Here is a 19,201-nt window from a genome sequence, read left to right as displayed (position 1 = left end):
TTGAGGCCCAGAATGTGTATGCTGAGCAATTTAAAGGATTGCATTGCAAAGAGCAGTAGAGAAAGTTTCTGAAAGAGATTTTGGAGCATTTTTGTTTGATTTTGATTTTGGGGATTTTTTTTCTCCCTTGATTGGAAGCTGACAACCATGGAAAGCAGGGAAGAATCTTCTGTGAATCTCCCCAAACTAGAAGATAAAGGAGGGAATTTCCTGAATTGGAAACAAAGGCTTGAACTAGCTCTAACCAACAGACAGCTACAAGTCCTTCGAGGGGAACCTCCTGCTGCGGAAGCTTCCAGACGTGATGAATGGCTTCAGATCGACAGAGGGGTGAGGTCGATTATATCCCTTGCCCTCTCAGAGAGGGTCTTTGAATTTGTGAGAAATGCGGAAACAGCTAAAGACATGCTTTGTCGTTTGGAGCAAAATTATGGAAAAGGCTCAACAGCAGAAATCACACTAGCATACCAAAAGTTATTTACAACTAAAATGCATTCAGAAGATGACTTAAATGTCTTTCTGCAAGAAATATGTTCCTTGGTTGATCAATTAAGATCAAATGGAGAAACAATAAGTGATAAAATGATTATTTCTCTCATTTACCTGCACATTAATGAAAGTTATAAAGATTCTGTATTAATTTTGAGAAATATCCATGACAAAGGCTATCCTTTGTCTCTTGACGATTTAATCTCTGAATTGAAAATACAATTTCTTCACCGGCATGGGGGCAGCACTAGAAACAAAGGTGGAATGGCTCTAAAAGCTGCAAACAGCCAAAGCAAAAGGTTTCAAAATGCAGGCCCCAGAATTTGCCACTTCTGTGGAAAGCTTGGCCACCTTCAAAGAAACTGTTGGAAGGCAAAAAGCAGTAACGTGAATTTGAGAAACTCAGCAACTCCTGTGGCTAGGCAACCTGGCCAAATGGCAGAGACTCCTGGTAACTCTTCAGGCAGAGGTCATTGGAATTACAAAGATTCTGCAAGTGGGTCTACTTGCGTCCCCCTACACAAGCCCTCTGTAACAGGAAATGCAAGCCTGACTGTGCCTGCTTCTGACACAGATGAGCTGGAAGAGAGAGATAATTCATGTAGAGATTTGCTTTTTAAGTTATCCAGAAATAAAGTCAGCAAAGAAGATGTGTTTATTGCCAGTGGTGCAAATTATCATTATTTCTCAAATAAAGCTTATTTCACGCATCTAGAACAATGTGAATCTTCTGTATTTGGGATTGGCCTTCACAAAGTGAAGTGCACAGGGATTGGTACAGTAAAGCTGACTTGTTTGAACACTAAAAATAATATTTATCTAGAGAATGTAAAATTCAGCGAAGAATTAAAGACAAATCTAGTTGCACTTTCATTATTGGAAAGAAAGGGCTGCAGAATTACTTTTTGTGATGGTGTTTGTACTGTGGAGAGAGATGGAAAGGTTATTCTAACAGCCAGTCACTACCTAGGATTATACAGAGTCCATTTTAAACCCAGGATTTCTGGATTTATGACATCAGAATGCCAAAATAAGAATTGTTTTCAGCTATGGCATTGAACCTCAAATTGACACTACAAGCTACCAGTAACCTCATACTTAAAGAATATGTGGATTCAGATTGGGCTAATAACATTAGAGACAGAAAATCGACAAGTGATTACCTGTTTTGCTATGGAGATGCACTGATAGACTGGACAACACAAAAACAAAAGATTGTTGCATCATCATCAACTGAAGCAGAGTATATGTCCACAGCATAAGCATGCAAACAACTGAAATGGCTTCACATGGTTTTGCTTCATTTTGGAATTAATGAACCAACACCAATAGAAGTTTTTGAAGACAATCAAGGTTGTCTAAAATATTCCCAAAGAAAGAGAATCAGCCCACTACTCAAACATGTGGATACAGAATATCATATTGTAAAGAATGCATATGAAGAAGGATTTATGAGGCTGGAATATTGCAAATTGGAAGATATGATTGCAGACCTCCTGACAAAGTCGTTACCCAGACAAGCTCATGGCAAGCTGAAGAAGATGTTGAACGTGATAGACTTGAGCAGTCCCAGATGAAAAGAAGGGGATTGTTGGGTTTCATCCCTGACTGCACAAGTCTCCAGCTCTCAATGAGTAGTTAGCCTACATAGACTGAGGGATTCCTCCCCAATTTCCTCTAGCTAGTTGATTTTAAGAAGGGGTTAAGAAGTGGGTTGTCTTACTCATCTTTGCATGGCACTATCTCCTCCCCATTTGAATACCTTCAAATGTGATCTCGTCAGGGAAACGTAACTTCCTCTTTTAAAGGTATTTTTATTGCCCGGGGCTGGCCATGTGGCCTGTCTCCATTTTCTGGCCTCTTCTCCTTTGTCTTCTCTAGAGTGAGGAAGCATCTTGCCATTGTCTAAGGCAAGATGTCGTAGATATAGTTACTTTTATTATTTTTCCTTTTTCCTTTTCCTTAGAAGATAGCTCAGTGAAGTTAGTTAGCTCCAAGAACCTTTCCTATCTTAAATGGATTTCTTTTATCTTTAATAAACATATTATTTTTGATCCTATAAGTTGTGGATCTGCAATCCTGTTCCATCTTGTTGAATGGAAGCCAATCCTTGCTCATTACATGTAAGTTTCTGCTGCTTATGAACTGTGCATCTAGCACTCTGCTATATTTTGGTGGAATCACCCCCAGAAAGGGTTATTTTTTTAGCCTAAAAGCTCCTGATTCCCAACAGTTTTTGACTATTCTCTGCCTAGTGAGTTGGACTTGATTGCCTCCAATTTTTACCGGACTATCTTGACCACCTTCCTGCCTAGTGATTTCGATTTGGTTTCAGCAATCAGACCAGTTAGCCTCACCTTTTCTAAAGTCATCTACCTTTTAAAAGAAATGTGAGGTCTGTGAAGGAAGCTCTGGGACACCAACGGCCATTTCATGTGCCCCCTTTACCGGGGGGGGGGTGGGGGGTGGGGTGGTCCAGTCTCACCAGGTTTGCCTCTCCTTTACCCCCTCAGGCTCGTAAGAAGGCATTTTTGTATGAGCAAGCACTTTTGGCACCATCCACCCAGCCTAAGAAGGTCTTGGGTTACCTCCCCTGATGGCATAACACTTCCTGCTGTCACAATTTCTTCATCTCTGGTAATGGCAACTCCCAGGGAGGCCCTTGTTATATTTAATTATTATAAATTATATAACAATGGTTATTTAAACCATTTTTAATTGAGGTTTTTTGGGTTTTTTTTAGAAAAATTGCATTCACAACCATTTAAAATCATAACTTTTGTAGAAGTATGATCTTCCATAGAATAACCAGAAACTCATTTGAGTAAATTCTTCTCTTCAGTGGTATATAACCCCATATACAAGGCAGTTTCAGTTGCTAGACTGATAACCTAGTTGTCTCTGATCTGTTAGGAACAGAGATTATGCCAATGCACAAAATATAGCAGTTCTTCAGAAGTGTTCTTTTAAGTGACCCAAAACATCTCTCCCATAAAACAGCTTGTTTCTATATCATGTTACAGATAGATTTCAAAGTAGTTTCTCTGTGCAGATAATACAAGGCATCTTTCTTACATTCAATAGCAACATGACGTTGCTCTTAACAGGCCAAATCTAATAGCGTCTCTGAAGACTGTCCACTAAGGGAGCCTAAGGTCTGATCATGTGGTCTGCATCCCCTCCTACAACCTCAAGAAACATAGTGTAAAGGGAAAGCTGTATACCAATATATATATATATATACAATACAGTAAGCAAACAGAATTCTATATAAAACAAATTACTAGTGGAGGCTTGAAGAAGATTTATTTATTATTTATTTATTTGCTTCATTTTTATACCGCATTTTTCAGCCCTTAACAGGCGACTCAATGCAGTTTACAGTGCAATTAAAAACACAACAATGCAACAACAGGATCGACGACGTCGATCCACAACAATTAACAATCAGACAGGACAAATCAACAAACAACATAAATAACGCCTCAGTTGAAATCAGATCCATTGCTATTTCCAATTTTTTTAAACTGATTAGTTTTATTACTTCCTAGGTTTAATAGAAGTATAGGTTTTATTTAATTATTTAAACTTTGTGAGTAGTTGTTATAATTTATTATAGATGTTTTATTTATGGAGCTATTTGTTCATTTTGTATTGTTTTATGGCATTCAGTTACTGAGATTCCCCTCAGCAGGGACCCTTCTATCAGAATTCGTTTATTAGGGACAATACTGGACTCTATAAAAGAAAAAGCGTACATGTCAGAAAATTCCTAGACCTGAGGTTGTCGATTTTACAGGCAGCAGTACAGACCCATGTGTCTGCAGGACATGTTCAGTCTATTCAAGAAACCAGGTTTTGGAGGGGACACATCCAGAGCTTGACAAAGGAGGGCACTGCTGTGGTGGAGGCCATGTAGTCTAACTACTTGGCCTCCACCACAGCAGTGCCCTCCTTTGTCAAGCTCTGGATGTGTCCCCTCCAAAACCTGGTTTCCTTAAATGTTCGATGTACTCCTTGCTAACCATCTCGCCTGGTGTCCTCCACTCTCTTAGATGGTGGACAAGGCAATCCAATGCCTGCGCAGGGATGCCATTTCACCAACTGCAACTTTCCAGGATCCTAAGCGTGAGCTCCTTCCTCCAAGGCTGGGGTGTCCACCTGAACAACCTTACAGTCCAGGGCACATGGTCTCCCAAAGAATGTCAGTGTCACATCAACCTTGAGATGTTAGCCATGGAGAAAGCAGGTGTTTAAGCCTTCCCTGACAGAGTAGGTGGTCCAATAGCTAGGTTTTTGTTTTTGTTTTGTCGTGTCAGGAGTGACAAGTCGCTTCTGGTGTGAGAGAATTGGCCGTCTGCAAGGACGTTGCCCAGAGCATGCCTGGATGATTTTGATGTTTTTATCATCTTTGTGGGAGGCTTCTCTCATGTCCCCGCATGGGGAGCTGGAGCTGATAGAGGGAGCTCATCTGCCTCTCCCCGGATTCGAACCTGTGACCTGTCGGTCTTCAGTCCTGCTGGCACAGGGGTTTAACCCACTGCACCACCAGGGGCTCCATAATAGCTAGGTAGTACTTTTTATTGATTAGCCCATTGGCTGTATCAAAAACGTTTGACAAACACATACGCATACAGTACAACATAAGTTAAAATAAACAAGCTGTTAACAAGGTCCTGATCCAAATCAAATATCTGCATCACCTCTACAGATTACCCCAATCGACTCTAAATATGCAGTTCTCAGCTGTATTGCTTTAAATATAAAAAGTGCTGTTTTATATGTTGTTTTAGCGGTCCAATAGCTGACAGATAACACAACCGCCAAGTTCTCCATCAACAAACAGAGAGAAACACACTCTTACAGCCTCAACACTCTCATTCTTTGAACTTGGAACTGGTGTATCCCACAAAGGAAGCAAATCACCTTGCTCCATCTCTCAGGAAAGAATACCCTAACCGACTCCCTGAACAGGATCCCAATTCCTACCACGAATGGTGCCTCCACCCTCAGGAGCTTCGCCCCTCTTTCATCTTTGGACCTCCCATGGGTGGACCTGTCCTCCTACCATAGAACAAGCCCAGTTCTGTGTGCGCCTTCTGCCGGGAGAGTACTGGGCTGCCTCGGAGACGCGTTTCTTTTTACATGGTTCCCTGGTCTCTGTATGCATTTCCACCAGCACTTCTGATAATAAGGACCCTGGCAAAGTTACTAGCAGACAACCTAGACTGTATTCTCATCACCCCGTGGTAGCTGCGGCAAGCTTGGTGTGCTCCACTTCTTCAGGTATCCCAGAATGAGTTTCACCACCTGCAATACCGACCAGACTTACCTGCCAGAATGGCCAGGTGCACCATCCAGATGTACAGTCCCTGCACCTTACAGCCTGGAGGATACGTCCACGCCAAGCGTCTCCCATGCTGTGAAACTCATAATTCAGGCTGCCTAAAAGGTGTCTACTAAGTGTGCCTATACATACAAGTGACATCACTTTACCTCCTTCCTGAAACATGCCAATGTCGAATCTCTTTCTGCAACTATGTTAATGATTCTTAACTTCCTGATATCCTTGTCAAGTGCAGGACTTTCCCTTTCCTCTCAGAAATGCTACCTTGTGGCAATCTCATGGTAACAGAGAAAAGTTAGTCACCTCTCCTGTTTCTTGACTCCTTTGGTCCAACAGTTTCTAAAGGTTTATAAGAATGTTTGTTCTCCAGCATGCCTCCTGGCCCCAGTGTGGAGTTTAGAACTTATCTCAATTCTTTTAATCTCTCTTTAAACCTCTGACATTGGTGAACCTCTCTTACCTATCCTGGAAAACCGCCTTCCTTGTAGCTGTTATGTCTGCAAGCTGGGCCAGCAAACTCTGTGCCCTTCAGGTAGACAAGCCTTGCCTATGTTTCAATAAGGACAAAGTAGTCCTCTGTACAGACATTTGGTTCCTGCTCAAAGTTGTTTCTCACTTTCACATGTCCCTAGACATCATCTTGCTGGTGTTCTTCCAGAACCCCTCTTTTTCCCTCGAACAATCCCTTCAGTTGCTGAGCATTAGAAGGGCCCTGACTTCTTATGTGCATAGAACATCCACGCACAGGAAATCACCCAAGCGCTTTCTGAAATATCGCAGGGATGTTATTAGCTTCTTGATATCAATACAACATTTGTCCTCCTGGATTATTGCCATGATTTGCGTTGTTTACCAGCTTTCACATCAAGATCTTCCACCTCAAGTCAAGGGCCACTCAACAAGAGCAGTAGCTACTTCTCGAGCGTTTTTGAAGGGCATACCTCTGGAACACATCTGCTGTGCGGCAATGTGGTCCACCCCCCTTTCCCTTATCTCCCACTACAAAGTGGACTCCTTTTCCAGGAAGGATGCTGTTTTTGCCAGAGTTTTCCTCTTCTCTTGTGTGGCATGACTCCCCACTTCCAAAGTCAGTAGCTTGCTCATCACCCCATATGTGTGATTTCACAGAGACCAGGAAGAAGAAGTATGGCTTGCTTACCTGTAACCATGTTTCTTCAAGTGGTCATCTGTGAAATTTGCACATCCCCACCCATCCTCCCAGCTGTTCATCATGCCTTGGTATCCGTAGCTGTTTCTGTAGCAGCTAAGGAACTGAAGGTATAGTTTCTCCCACTGGCTATATACCATCCTGGAGAGAATGAGAGGGGCTACTGCCAAAATGTTTCAGTTAGAGCTTCTAGAGAATATCAAACTGCTTCATGCATGCGCGGAAGACCTATATGTGCAAATTTCAGATATGACCACTCGAAGAAACATGGTTACAGATAAGCAGCTCGTTCTTATTGTTACTACTACTACTACAAAGGCTGAATAACCATTATTTTTGGGGTGCTTTGTGCTTTTCCTGCATGGCCTCTGGGGTTGCTGTTGTTATTGTTACTAGTAGCTAGTAAGGAAAGGAATAAACAGGAGAGCAGAGGTGAGGCATGAAACAGAGGGAAGGGCAGAAAGGCAGTCTTAGCTGGCTTCTTCCTTTGTTTTTGAGAAACTTTTTTAACACAAAAGAAAAAATATTGATTTCTTGCTTTCTATAGTGATTATTATCAACTGAAATCTTAACAAGGAGACTAAAAATGCCAGATTTTTCCTGCCCGTTTTATGTTCTTTTATAATCAGTTAAATACAGAAACATATTCCAAACTGTAAACTTGCTCCTTCTTAATATTTACAATCAAACACTTCATAAAAAACCTCAGAGTAGAAGTTCTATTTTTAAAGCAGCTGAAACAGACTTTAACACATACACACACACACACACACACACAATTGCCAGAGAGGCAGCTTGATACTTGAACTCCCAGCTCCCCTGCCCTTTCTCAGGCTGCTTTCCAGTCCTTCCCTGCTCCATCAGGCCACGTTGCAGCCAGCATGGGCGGAGTGAAGGGCAGAGCAAGCAAGTAAACTTGCCGAGCTACACCTCTGCTCCTACAGGTTGCTTTTTCTGCCTCACTCCCTCCATCCTTTCCACTGGCTCACGAGAGAGGGGCACCTGCAGCGGGTGCAACAGAGAGAAACAAAGCGCAAGCAGGAAAGGGGCGGAAGCAAAGCAGCAGCATCAAGAGGGGGAACCTGCATGTGGGAACAGCCAAGGGAAAGAAGCAGGGGGGAGGGGCAGAAGGGGGGCAGAGGAAGTGGGGCAGTGTGCATCCCAGGATAGAGGGCTCTGCGTGCCCCTTGTGGCACATGTGCCATAGGTTCAGCAGTGCTGCTTTATACTTACAGCCTGAATATACAATATTTGGCACTGTTCTATTATCCAGGCAGGGGCCATAAGGGGACACTAGTAAGAGAAAAATACCATTTTACGGAGGGGGGGGGGAGTTGAAGGAGGAAAACCATTTCCCCCCCTCCCATATCATAAAGGACGGTTGTTTCCATGACAGGAACATGGGTGGGGAGAATAACAGGAAAACAGGGAAGTGGTTCTACTCCTTTAACCCACCCTCCATGTCCATAAAACAGACTATTGTTTTCTCTCTAGCACCCTTTTGTGGCCTCCGCCCTGATAATGGATAAAGTACCCATTATTTTATTTTAAATATTTTTGTGCCTTAAACAAAGCTTGTGCACACTGAACCATAAGAAAGCATAAGTGTCACTAACTCATCAACCCAGGTGGACAGTTTTGGATTTTGAAATACTTTAGAACTCCAGAATAACTAATCTGTACAAGGAGAGAAGTCATGATGCTGAATAGCCTTTTCAAGTTATAAGAACTATTGCTGCACTATTCTGTCTAGTGTCGCAAGAGATGGTTGCTAATTATATCCTTGGAAATTTCTTGAAGTGCTGGTGGCATTTAACGTCCCCTCTCCAAAATATCAAAAATGTATAAGGGCAAATAATAAATGTTAGAAATGTGAAATTTATGAAGGGTCTTATTACAATATGTGGTGCACCTGAAAAAAGACCAAAAGAAATCTGGATGCAAAGACATGCAGTAATCCAAAAAATTCTTAAAACAAGAACTAACTTCAAGTCAGAACTTACATTACTAGGATTTTTAGTCAATCAAAAAAGGATCATGACAGAGTACTGCAGTACATGTTAACAGAAACAAGCATTTTATATGCTCAAAAGTGAAAAATAACTACAGAAGACTAGACAGTAACGGAATTTTAGTTCACTTCCAAATGTTAAAACAAACAGAAGCCCGTACCTTGGGAAGCCTGACTTGGCCACGGTAGTCCATGCTCTAGTCACATCCCGTTAAGCTACTGCAACGCTCTCTACGTGGGGCTGCCTCTGAAGACTGCTCGGAAGCTTCAAATGATCCAACGATTGGCAGCCAGGATGTTAACAGGAGTGGCACTCAGGGAGCATACCACTCCACTGCTGCGCCAGCTCCACTGGCTGCCAATTTGCTACCGGGCACAATTCAAAGTGCTGGCTTTAGCCTTTAAAGCCCTAAACGGTTCTGACCCGACCTACCTGTCCGAATGCGTCTCCTCCTATGAACCAGTTAGGACATTAAGATCGTCTGGGGAGGCCCTGTTCTCGATCCTGCCGGCTTCACAAGCACGCCTGGCGGGGACGAGAGACAGGGCCTTCTCAGTGGTGGCTCCTCGGCTGTGGAACGCCCTTCCTGCAGATATTAGATCGACCCCCTCCTTGCTGGCATTCCGGAGGAAAGTAAAGACCTGGCTGTTTGAACAGGCATTTGACTAAGCAGTGTGATTGATTGACTGACTATCGGAACACGGAATATTGGATAACGAGTTTGGATTCTGATTTCATTGATGAAACCTGATGGATTTGTTATATTGATGTAGTGATGTATTGATATTGATGTTTAATGATTTGTGATGCTATTGCTTTTAAATGCTTAATGATTTTGTATTGTGTATACCTAAATTGTTGTAAACCGCTTTGAGTCACCTAAGGGCTGAGAAGAGCGGTATACAAATAAAGTAAATAAATAAATAAGTAAGTAAGTAAACAATTTGCTGGATTTAAATGTTTCTCTATGAATATTACATTTATAGAGAAACTGACAAAAGAGAAGCTGGAAATCCACTTTTAAAATTAATTTATTTTATATATTAGTAGTTTCAGGTTGACAGGTGGAGATGTATGTTTGTTAAGCAACCATTGTCTAAGTATATCTGTGTTTATGTACTTATAAGTATTGTTCCTTTTCTTTTGGGGTGTTTGAAAATATTTAATTAAAAATATTGAGAGATGAAAGTAATTTCTTAAAATGCTACTTCCTATCCGTGTAGTATTATTCATAGTAGCATGTTGAACCTTACAATGTTTAAACGTGTCTTTAGTGACACCAACATTTTAGCTCTTGGTAACATGGGCCCCCTGGTGGTGCAGCGAGTTGAACTGCTGAGCTGCTGACCTTGCTGACCGAAAGGTTGGTGGTTCAGATTTGGGGAGCAGGGTGAGTCCCGCTGTTAGGCCCAAGTTCTGCCAACCTAGCATTTTGAAACCATGCAAATGTGAGTAGATCAATAGGTACTGCTTCAGCAGGAAGGTAGCGGCGCTCGATGCAGTTATGCTGGCCACATGATCTTGGAGGTGTCTATGGACAACACCGGCTCTTCAGCTTAGAAATGAAGATGAGCACCACCCACCAGAGTTGGGCACGACTAGATTTAATGTCAGGGAAAACCTTTAGCATTACCTTTAACATGGGCTTAAGAGTAAATTGTGCTGGATTCGTGTGCTTTTTGTTTTTCATCGTGTTACCTCTTTTTCTTAGCCATCAGGTGCCCCTCAGTATGAGCAGGAGGCCATTGCAGAGAATGCCATGGATTCAGAGAAGGAGGTGAAGCCACCTACAAGTTCCGAAAATCTTCAGGGGACTATAAAGACTGTTCCAGTAGGGAATGAACCAGAGAAAACAGAGAGACCATCCATTACCTTCCATCAGCACAGTAAAAGAGAGAGGATGCAAGGGGAGAAGCCATCTCTGCGAGGTCCTGGCTGGCATCTGCACTACAAGGCCATGGAGGTGCCAGCAGAAACACGTGTTGCCACTGTTGAGGGAGAACCCAGGGCCTTCAGTAGAAGACCCAATTGGAGGAAAGGGAGAGGGCAATGGAACTCTGGGAAGTACAGCCCAAACTTCACAAAACCTTTCAGCAGAGACCAAGGGCCCGTTCACACGGATAAAAGAGAGCTGTGCACCAGTGAGGCCTCAACAGTTCAAGATGGGGTGTATTTAAGAGAAAAGGAAAACGTTGGAGAGAAATGGGAGCCAGTTCAGAAAACAGAAGCCCAAGACAGAGGAAATGATGACATAGAGGTTAGCCATAGTCAACCCAAGGAGCCCGCCAAGTTGCAGGACCAGCGTGGGACGCAGGATTGCAGGCGATGGGTAAAAACCAAGAACAGAGAATATAGTTCTTACCCTAAAATGTCAAGAGGACAAGGTCGATCCAGACCAAACTCAAGGAGAGGATCGCATAGCCAAGAAGCTGAAGAAGGCTTCTAACAGATAGATTTGAAATATCCCCTTTTTCCCCCCAGGAGAAAATACAGACAATTTTGTTAGGCTTTCTATCAACCATTTGCCTTCAAATTATCTTGTGGGGAAAGCAGAACTATAGTGGAATTCTGCTGTGGTGCATGGTTGTCTACAATTTGTTGGGTCGCATGAGTTTTTTTGAAAAAGGAATGTGCTGTTCAGAAAAAAATCAAAATGGTGCTGATGGATTGTGGTGGTAAGTGAAGAATTTCAACAGGGAATAAATAATCGTCACTCGTGGCCATGGATCTTCCACTTTGTTATAGAGGTGAGGATGAAATTTCTTAATTTAAAGAAGAAGCTTTGAAAAATACATTCTTTAATATGACAGTATTTAAAATATGTACTATTAAAATAATGGTGAACCAGTCTTTTTATTTACTGTCCAGCGATATTGATAGGGTTCATAAGAACAGTGTTATACTAGTGCTAGACATAGGGTGTTTGAATCAAGTTTGGCTTAGGAACTATTAAAATTCAAGGTCTTTAGTCTGCTGCCACTTTGGAGGATTAGAAGAGACAAAACAAATTTCTTTGTATTGTCAAGGGCTTTCATGGCCAGAATCACTGGGTTGATGAGTTTTTAGGGCTGTATGGCAATGTTTCAGAATCATTCTTTCCTGACGTTTCATCTGCATCTACAGCAGGCATCCTCAGAGGATGTGAGGTCTGTTGGAAACTAGGAAAATTGGGTTTATATGTCTGTGGAATGTCCAAGGCCTAGCAGTTTCAAGGTGTGTCTTTTTACTGCCTGTGAGAAACCATGATAATGAACAAAATCTGGCTACCTGTGTTAAAAAAAACTCTAAAATCAGAACAGTAAATAAAGAAGAACACTAAAAAAAGGGGGAATTCCAGGCAAGAAACTATCCAGACCAGTTAATCACTTCCCAATAAAGGATTCCCCCAGGCAGTAAGAAGCCAGGCCTTGAAACTGCTAGGCTATTAAATGCTAATCAAGGTGGTCAATTGAAACATTCATACCTACCTCAAACAGACAAGATGCCTTTCTCCCACCCTGGAGATTCCACAGATATATATTCCCATTTTCCTAGCTTCCAACAGACCTCACAACCTCTGAGGATGCCTGCCATACATGCAGGTGAAACATCAGGAGAGAATGATTCTGGAACATGGCCATACGGCCTGGAAAACTCACAACCCAATTTTCTTTGTTTACTAGCTGTAATTCAATCACTTTTATTGGTTGCATCAGCCCTTTTCTTTTCTTCCTCTTATCACTTTGAGAACCTGCAGATATTGCTTCTTTCAGAATCACAAAGATGTATGTCTTCCCGCCCTACCAAGGGTGTTTCATGATTTTTTTTTCATCTGTGGTACATTAGAATCACCTTCCCACTCTTATGTATTCAAATGCATGATTGCGCCATGCAAGTTTTCAAATGAAAATCCAAATAGCCTTCACAATGTCCAGTTCTTTTCTTATGCAGTGAAAGAACCCACACATATTTTTTCTTGCTAATATTTGAAAGATTAGTAGGTGCTGTTCTGCACACCCCCAACCTCGCATAAATAGTACTGAAATGCCCACTTTCATAAGAACATTGTACTGGCAGTACTTTCAAAACTTGTCTGGGTGGATAGCTTCATTTGCAACCGTTGGTCTACATCAAAGGATATGCCTCGACTTACTCAGAAGTGCTTCTTGAACTTTCACAGCCTACTGGAATAGCCTTTATAATGTGTCATGATGAAAGCATGTCTACTAATAATATACATAGGGCTGACATGTAAACAAACTTGCAGAGATTGGTGTTTTATGTTTAGAAGACCACAAGCTAATAGTCAATTCTGTAGATCCAAGTTTTCTCATCCTCCTTAGTTTTGCTAAAAATGTTAAAAGGCATATCACTCAACCAGTCTTCATCCTCCAGGAAAGGTAAAGCTCATAGATCTTAATTCCATGTTCACAACAACACCCCACTCCCAAATCCTTCCTATTACAGACAGGAAAGCTCATAAATTGAGGGAAATCTGTTTTGTCTCTGGCACTGAAGATCTTAACTACATTCAGAGGGAACAGGCAAGTCCAGGTAGGAGTAAAAGATTACATCTATATCCTTTTTTTTTAAGCTCTGGAACTTTTATACTGCAACCAGTTCAAAATGAACATGATATACTTTATTATTATTATGATTATTTATTTTATTATTATTTCAGATATCTGTACCCCACCCTTCTCAACCCCCAGGGAGGGGGTACCCAGGGTGGCTTCCAGCCGGCAACAATTCAATGCCTCCAATGTACATATAATAAAATACATAATAAAATCCAATAATTACATACATTTAAAACATTATATCACATTAATTAATTAAAATCTGTTTCACTTTAATGCTTATCACATAAATCTGTAACGCAGTGAAAATGGTATCGTTCCAAAAACCACATCTGTAACAACGATACTATGTTTTTGCAATTTAATAAACATATTTCATGTTTTTATGATAGAACCAATTAGGAAATGACATTTATAACCCAGGAACAATAGTGTTATCTGCAGCATTTGAGCATATGGAAGCATTAAATCTTTGGCTTTTATTTATATATTGTGTCAAAGCATTGCATAAATAAACATAAAACTGATAAAAACAGAGGGAACACAAGTGGTCAATTAATTTTTGACCAAAAACAGGCAACAGCGACCGCATTGTCTGCAGGTTTAAACAATTCTTCCTCTGTGCATGAGGCAGGGCATTGTGGACAAGCATACATATGTGGAGTTGTTTGCTCCACTCCACAGTCACACAAGGTGGCAGACTCTTCTAAGTAGTTCCACTTTGCCAGGCCGTCCCCCGATCTGCCCACTCCATCTCAGAGTCTGCCCAGGGACTTTCAAGCCTCCCACTCCCGTTCTGCCCCTGGAGGCAGACCCCCATGGGAGGCCATCCACCCAGGACCCCCTGGCTCAGCAACCCCGAAGGACACTCCCACCACTGCTGGGGGAACACCAAGAGGAGTGGTGGCTGCTTTGGCTTAATCATTAAGTAAATGCCATTATTTTTCATTGTGGTCACCAAGACTGTAGTGTGCTTTTAAGTTACTGTTGAATGGTTGCTATTCAGCACACAGTAGTGGTTTGAGTATTAGACTGGTATTCTGCAAGAACAAGGTCTGAATCTCCACTCGGGAATGGAAATCTTTTGAAGCTGGATCTACACTGACATGTAATGCAGTTTCAGAATGCTGATTAACTGCATTGAACTGGACTATATGAGTCTACTACTACCACACAATTCGGTTCAGTGTAGTTAATCTGCATTCTGAAACTGCATTTTATGGAAGTGTAAATCCAGCCTGAGTGACCTTCGGTAAAGTACACTCTCAGCCTAAAAAGAAGACAGTGGTAAACCTGAATAAATCTTTCTGATAAAAAAAAATTATACCTGGTTATCTGATTCTTTTGGAGTTTGCAATGGCTGAAATGCTGCATTTTCTGCAATAGTTGTACCACACAAATAAAACGTTGCCTTGAATGGATGATGTCTTCCTATTAAATACCTCTGAATAACTTCATTTAGAACTGTGTTTTCTTGTTTGTCCTGGCATTTTTTTCTGAGCACATAAAAAACCTTTTAGTACATGTATAGATTGTCTATGATCCATTGTTTAAGCATCAATTTCAGTACTTTATGGGTCAACGTCTCAGTGAAATCTATTAATAGTTTTGTAATTATTACAACCATGTCCTTATCTTTCACAATTGTACACGTGTTAGTTATTTTCTGTGCAATATCTACTAAATCAGGAGTGGGCAAAATGCTGCAGGCAGTTGCATGCACTCGCTGGAAAACCTTATTTCTTTAAAATTAAACATTTTAGTTGGGTTGCCTGACAATTGGCCCAAAACCCTTCCCACCAAACCATTCTCAAAGGAAACATTTACTTCTCTCAATGCGTCAGAGGCCTAAATCCCCCTGAAAATTTAGACATGGCAGAAATTACTGTATCATTCTAGAAACCTCACAACCTCTGAGGATGCCTGCCATAGGTGCAGGCGAAATGTCAGAAGAGAATGCTTCTAGAACATGGTCCTTCAGCCCGAAAAACCTACAATAATCCAGTGATTTCGACCATGAAAGCTTTCAACAATACATTCTAGAAATTTTAGTGAAAACGTTAGTCCCCCAAAACTGGATTGATTTAAACATGCTTCAATGTAAGTACTGTACCTTAACTGTCATGCAACTAGGAACCATTCCGTCCTTTGAGTAAAATGGTTAAAAAGCAAGAGCTTATTGCATTAGTCCAGTGGTTCTCAACCTTCCTATTGCCATGACCCCTTAATAGAGTTCCTCATGTTGTGGTGACCCCCAACCATAAAATCATTTTCATTGCTACTTCATCACTGTCATTTTGCTACTGATATCAATTGTAATGTAAATATCTGATGTATTTTCGTTTACTGGACCAAATTTGGCACAAATACTCAAGACACCCAAGTTTGAATACTGGTGGGGTTGGGAAGGATTGATTTTGTCATTTGGGAGTTGTAGTTGCTGGGATTTATGGTTCACCTACAATCAAAGAGCATTCTGAATTCCACCAATGATGGAATCGAACCAAATTTGGCACACAGAACTCCAATGACCAATAGAAAACACTAGAAGGGTTTGGTGGACATTGACCTTGAGTTTGGGAGTTGTAGTTCACCTCCATCCAGAGAGCACTGTGGACGCAGACAATGATGGATCTGGACCAAACTTAGCACAGATACTTAATATGCCCAAATGTGGACACTGGTGGAATTTGGGGAAGATAAACATTGACACTTGTGAGTTACAAGTGTATAGTTCACCTACAATCGAAGAGCATTCTCAGTCCCACCAAGGATATAATTGGGCCAAACTTCCCACACAGAAACCCCATGACCAACAGAAAATACTGTGTTTTCTGATGGTCTTTGGCGACCCCTCGGACACTTCCTCGTGACCCCTCCAGGGGTCCCAACCCCCAGGTTGAGAAATACTGCATTAGTCCATTCTTGGAGAACCCAAAAGAGGTACCGGCATCCTCCACTCTCTCCACCGCAGCACTGTTCCTGGCCCTTTTAAAATACTTTAATGGGAAAATGGTGGCAATGATTTATCCACATCATATCAAAATCCATAACTGTGCCCCCAAACCCGATATCCTTATACATGAGTATACATGCTAAGCCAAAATTGAAAAGGGGGTAGAGAATGATTCCCATTCCCTTCACAGTTGTGCATGTCAACTCTAGACTACTATTTAGCAATCTAGAGCCTCTTTTCACACTAGAGAATGAATTCACTTTAAATCCGGTTGCTTTCTTCTGTAGAATTCTGGAGTTTGTAGTTTAGGGAGGAGCCTTTAGCAGCCTCACTAAACTACAAACCCCAGGATACTGCAAGAGGCAGAAACCAGATTTAAAGTGAATTCATTCTCTAGTGTGATGAAGTAGTTGGATATTCTTATCAATTCTCAAAACCTCCAGCTAACATAGCCAGTAGTTAGGTTTATGGTTATTACAGTTCAAAATATCCAGCGTGCACCAACCTGCCCTCAAGTTGAGCCAATCTTGTTAGCATTTACAAAATGGATGAGCCACATGGCACATGAACAGAGCTTGCACTAATGTATCTCCTTTTCATAGAATCATAGAGTTGGAACAAACACTAAAGGCTATCCAGTCCAACATCCTGCCATGAAGGAATACATAATCAAAGCACTTCCAACAGTTGGACAGATGGCCGTTTCGTCTCTCCTTAAAAACCTCCAGAGAAGGGGACTCTTCTTCAGACACCTCTAACTCTCATTGTTTTTCCCAAACATTAGGTAGAATAGAATCACTTTTCCTGTTGCTGGAGTCTACAGCTCTGTGTCCTGGTCTTTGGAATAGTAAAAAATAATCATTCTCAATATTAGCGATAACATTATTTTCAAATATTTGAACATGGCTATAATGTCACCTCCAGGATGAAGCTATCCTGCTCCTCATTGACATGGTTTCCATAGTTTACCATTTTGATCACACTCATCAAATTTCGGTTTATCAATATTCTTGAGAATCAGTGTAGTATAATGGCTAGAGTGTTGGACGAGGACTCTGGAGGACCAGGGTTCAAATCCCCACTTCGCAATGGAAATCCATCTGTTAACCTTAGGCGAGTCACACTTTTTCATCCTCAGAAGAAGGCTGTGACAATCTTTGAATAATTCTTTCCAAGACAAATTCATGATAGGTTTTCCTCAGGGTCCCCGTAGATCATAATCAATTTGAAGGTCACCCCTTAAATATTTAGTATATTAAAGTATTTATTAAGCAAATGATAGACATATAATTTTAGATAGTTTAGAGTGCTAAATCTTGGATAATCATGGATAATATTTGTTGCTACTTTTAACTATTTATAAATCATATATAACATTACTGTCCTTTCTGACTAAGATTAAGCAGACACCTGACTCAAATCCATGCTCTATTTTACTTCCCCAAACTTAGAAACTCAGAATAAGTTTTCATTGTAACTGAATTGCCTAATATACTGAAGTTTTAAGGGTCCATGGTGGCACAGCAGGTCAAACCACTAAGCTGCAGAACTTGCTGACCAGAAGGTCGGCGGTTTGAATCCAAGTGACAGGATGAGCTCTCATTGTTAGCCCCAGCTTCTGCCAACCTAGCAGTTCAAAAACATGCAAATGTGACTAGATCAATAGGTACCCTTTCGGTGGGAAGGTAATGGTATTCCATGAAATCATGCCGGCCATATGACCTAGGAGACATCTATGGACAACGGCGGCTCTTTGGCTTAGAAATGGAGATGAGCACCACCCCCAAAGTTGGAATCGACTAGACTTAATGTCAAGGGGAAACCTTTACCTAACCTTACTGCATTTTCAAAAGTATGTTCACATTCCCAGCCAATCAGTAATCCCTTTCAGCTTTCTATGTCATCACCTCCTTCCAGCAGACCACTTTGTTAAATCAGCTTTGTATACCAATACATTACCTTTTTGTTGTTGCATGCTTTCAGGTTCTTTTAGACTTATGCTGACCCTAAAGAAAACATGTCAGAGGTGATCTACTATTGCTTTCCTATGAGGCTAAGAGAGTGTGACTTGCCCAAGTTAACCCATGGCTGAGTGGAAATTTGAATCCTGATCTCTAGAGCCTAGTCCAACACTTACTTTCTGCAATTGAGAGACAATGACATTCATACAAACTGAGGATATCGTTGTGGCATGTGAAATTATCCTGATCCCAAAGAGATACTGGTATCTCCACTATAAGGGAAGTAAAAGTCCCACTTTATTTCTGTTTAAACTCTAGTGCTCAAAATAAATCATTAAGAGTTGTGATTCAGTGTTTCTTATCAAAGGGTAAGGATGCAGTTTAAAAATAGAATAACGGTTGACATTTGATCTTCCTTTTTAGGAGGAAGGTGAGGTTAATAAGTTGAGAAAGATGTGAAATGTTCGGTTATCACCCACATAGCTATATGCTTTCATTCTTTATCTGATGAAATCTAATTACTCATGGAGGAGGGCATATACATAGGCAAGATGAAAGACTAATAGGTAAGCAAAATGAACGCTTATTACACTTTGTCCAATTCAATTCTGAGGAGGTGGCCATTTGGATCACGTTGTTCCTCCCTCCCATCAATGTCCCCACTATAAAGCACATAGATGTCTGCACAAACACCATTCCACTGTTGAGG

At 41.2% G+C, this 19,201-nt stretch overlaps 1 protein-coding gene across 2 annotated transcripts in view; it reads left to right on the top strand.

The window, feature by feature from the left end:
* Positions 1–15,032, top strand: part of RNF25 (ring finger protein 25) — a 29,318-nt gene extending 14,286 nt beyond the window's left edge. The window contains exon 10 of one of the 2 annotated variants that reach the window (XM_067460613.1): positions 10,728–15,032. In XM_067460613.1, coding sequence (XP_067316714.1) covers positions 10,728–11,462 — 735 coding nt within the window. In that variant the 3' untranslated portion in view covers positions 11,463–15,032. Of the gene's footprint in view, positions 1–138; positions 2,552–10,727 lie in introns of those variants that run through there. The other variant, XM_060773399.2, reaches the window with a different exon arrangement.
* Positions 15,033–19,201: the final 4,169 nt, after the last annotated feature.

The sequence above is a fragment of the Anolis sagrei genome, chromosome 1 (assembly GCF_037176765.1).
Source record: "Anolis sagrei isolate rAnoSag1 chromosome 1, rAnoSag1.mat, whole genome shotgun sequence".
NCBI classification, from domain to species: Eukaryota; Metazoa; Chordata; class Lepidosauria; order Squamata; family Dactyloidae; genus Anolis; species Anolis sagrei.
Note: the sequence above shows the minus strand (reverse complement) of the source record. Positions and strands in the feature narration are given on the sequence as shown.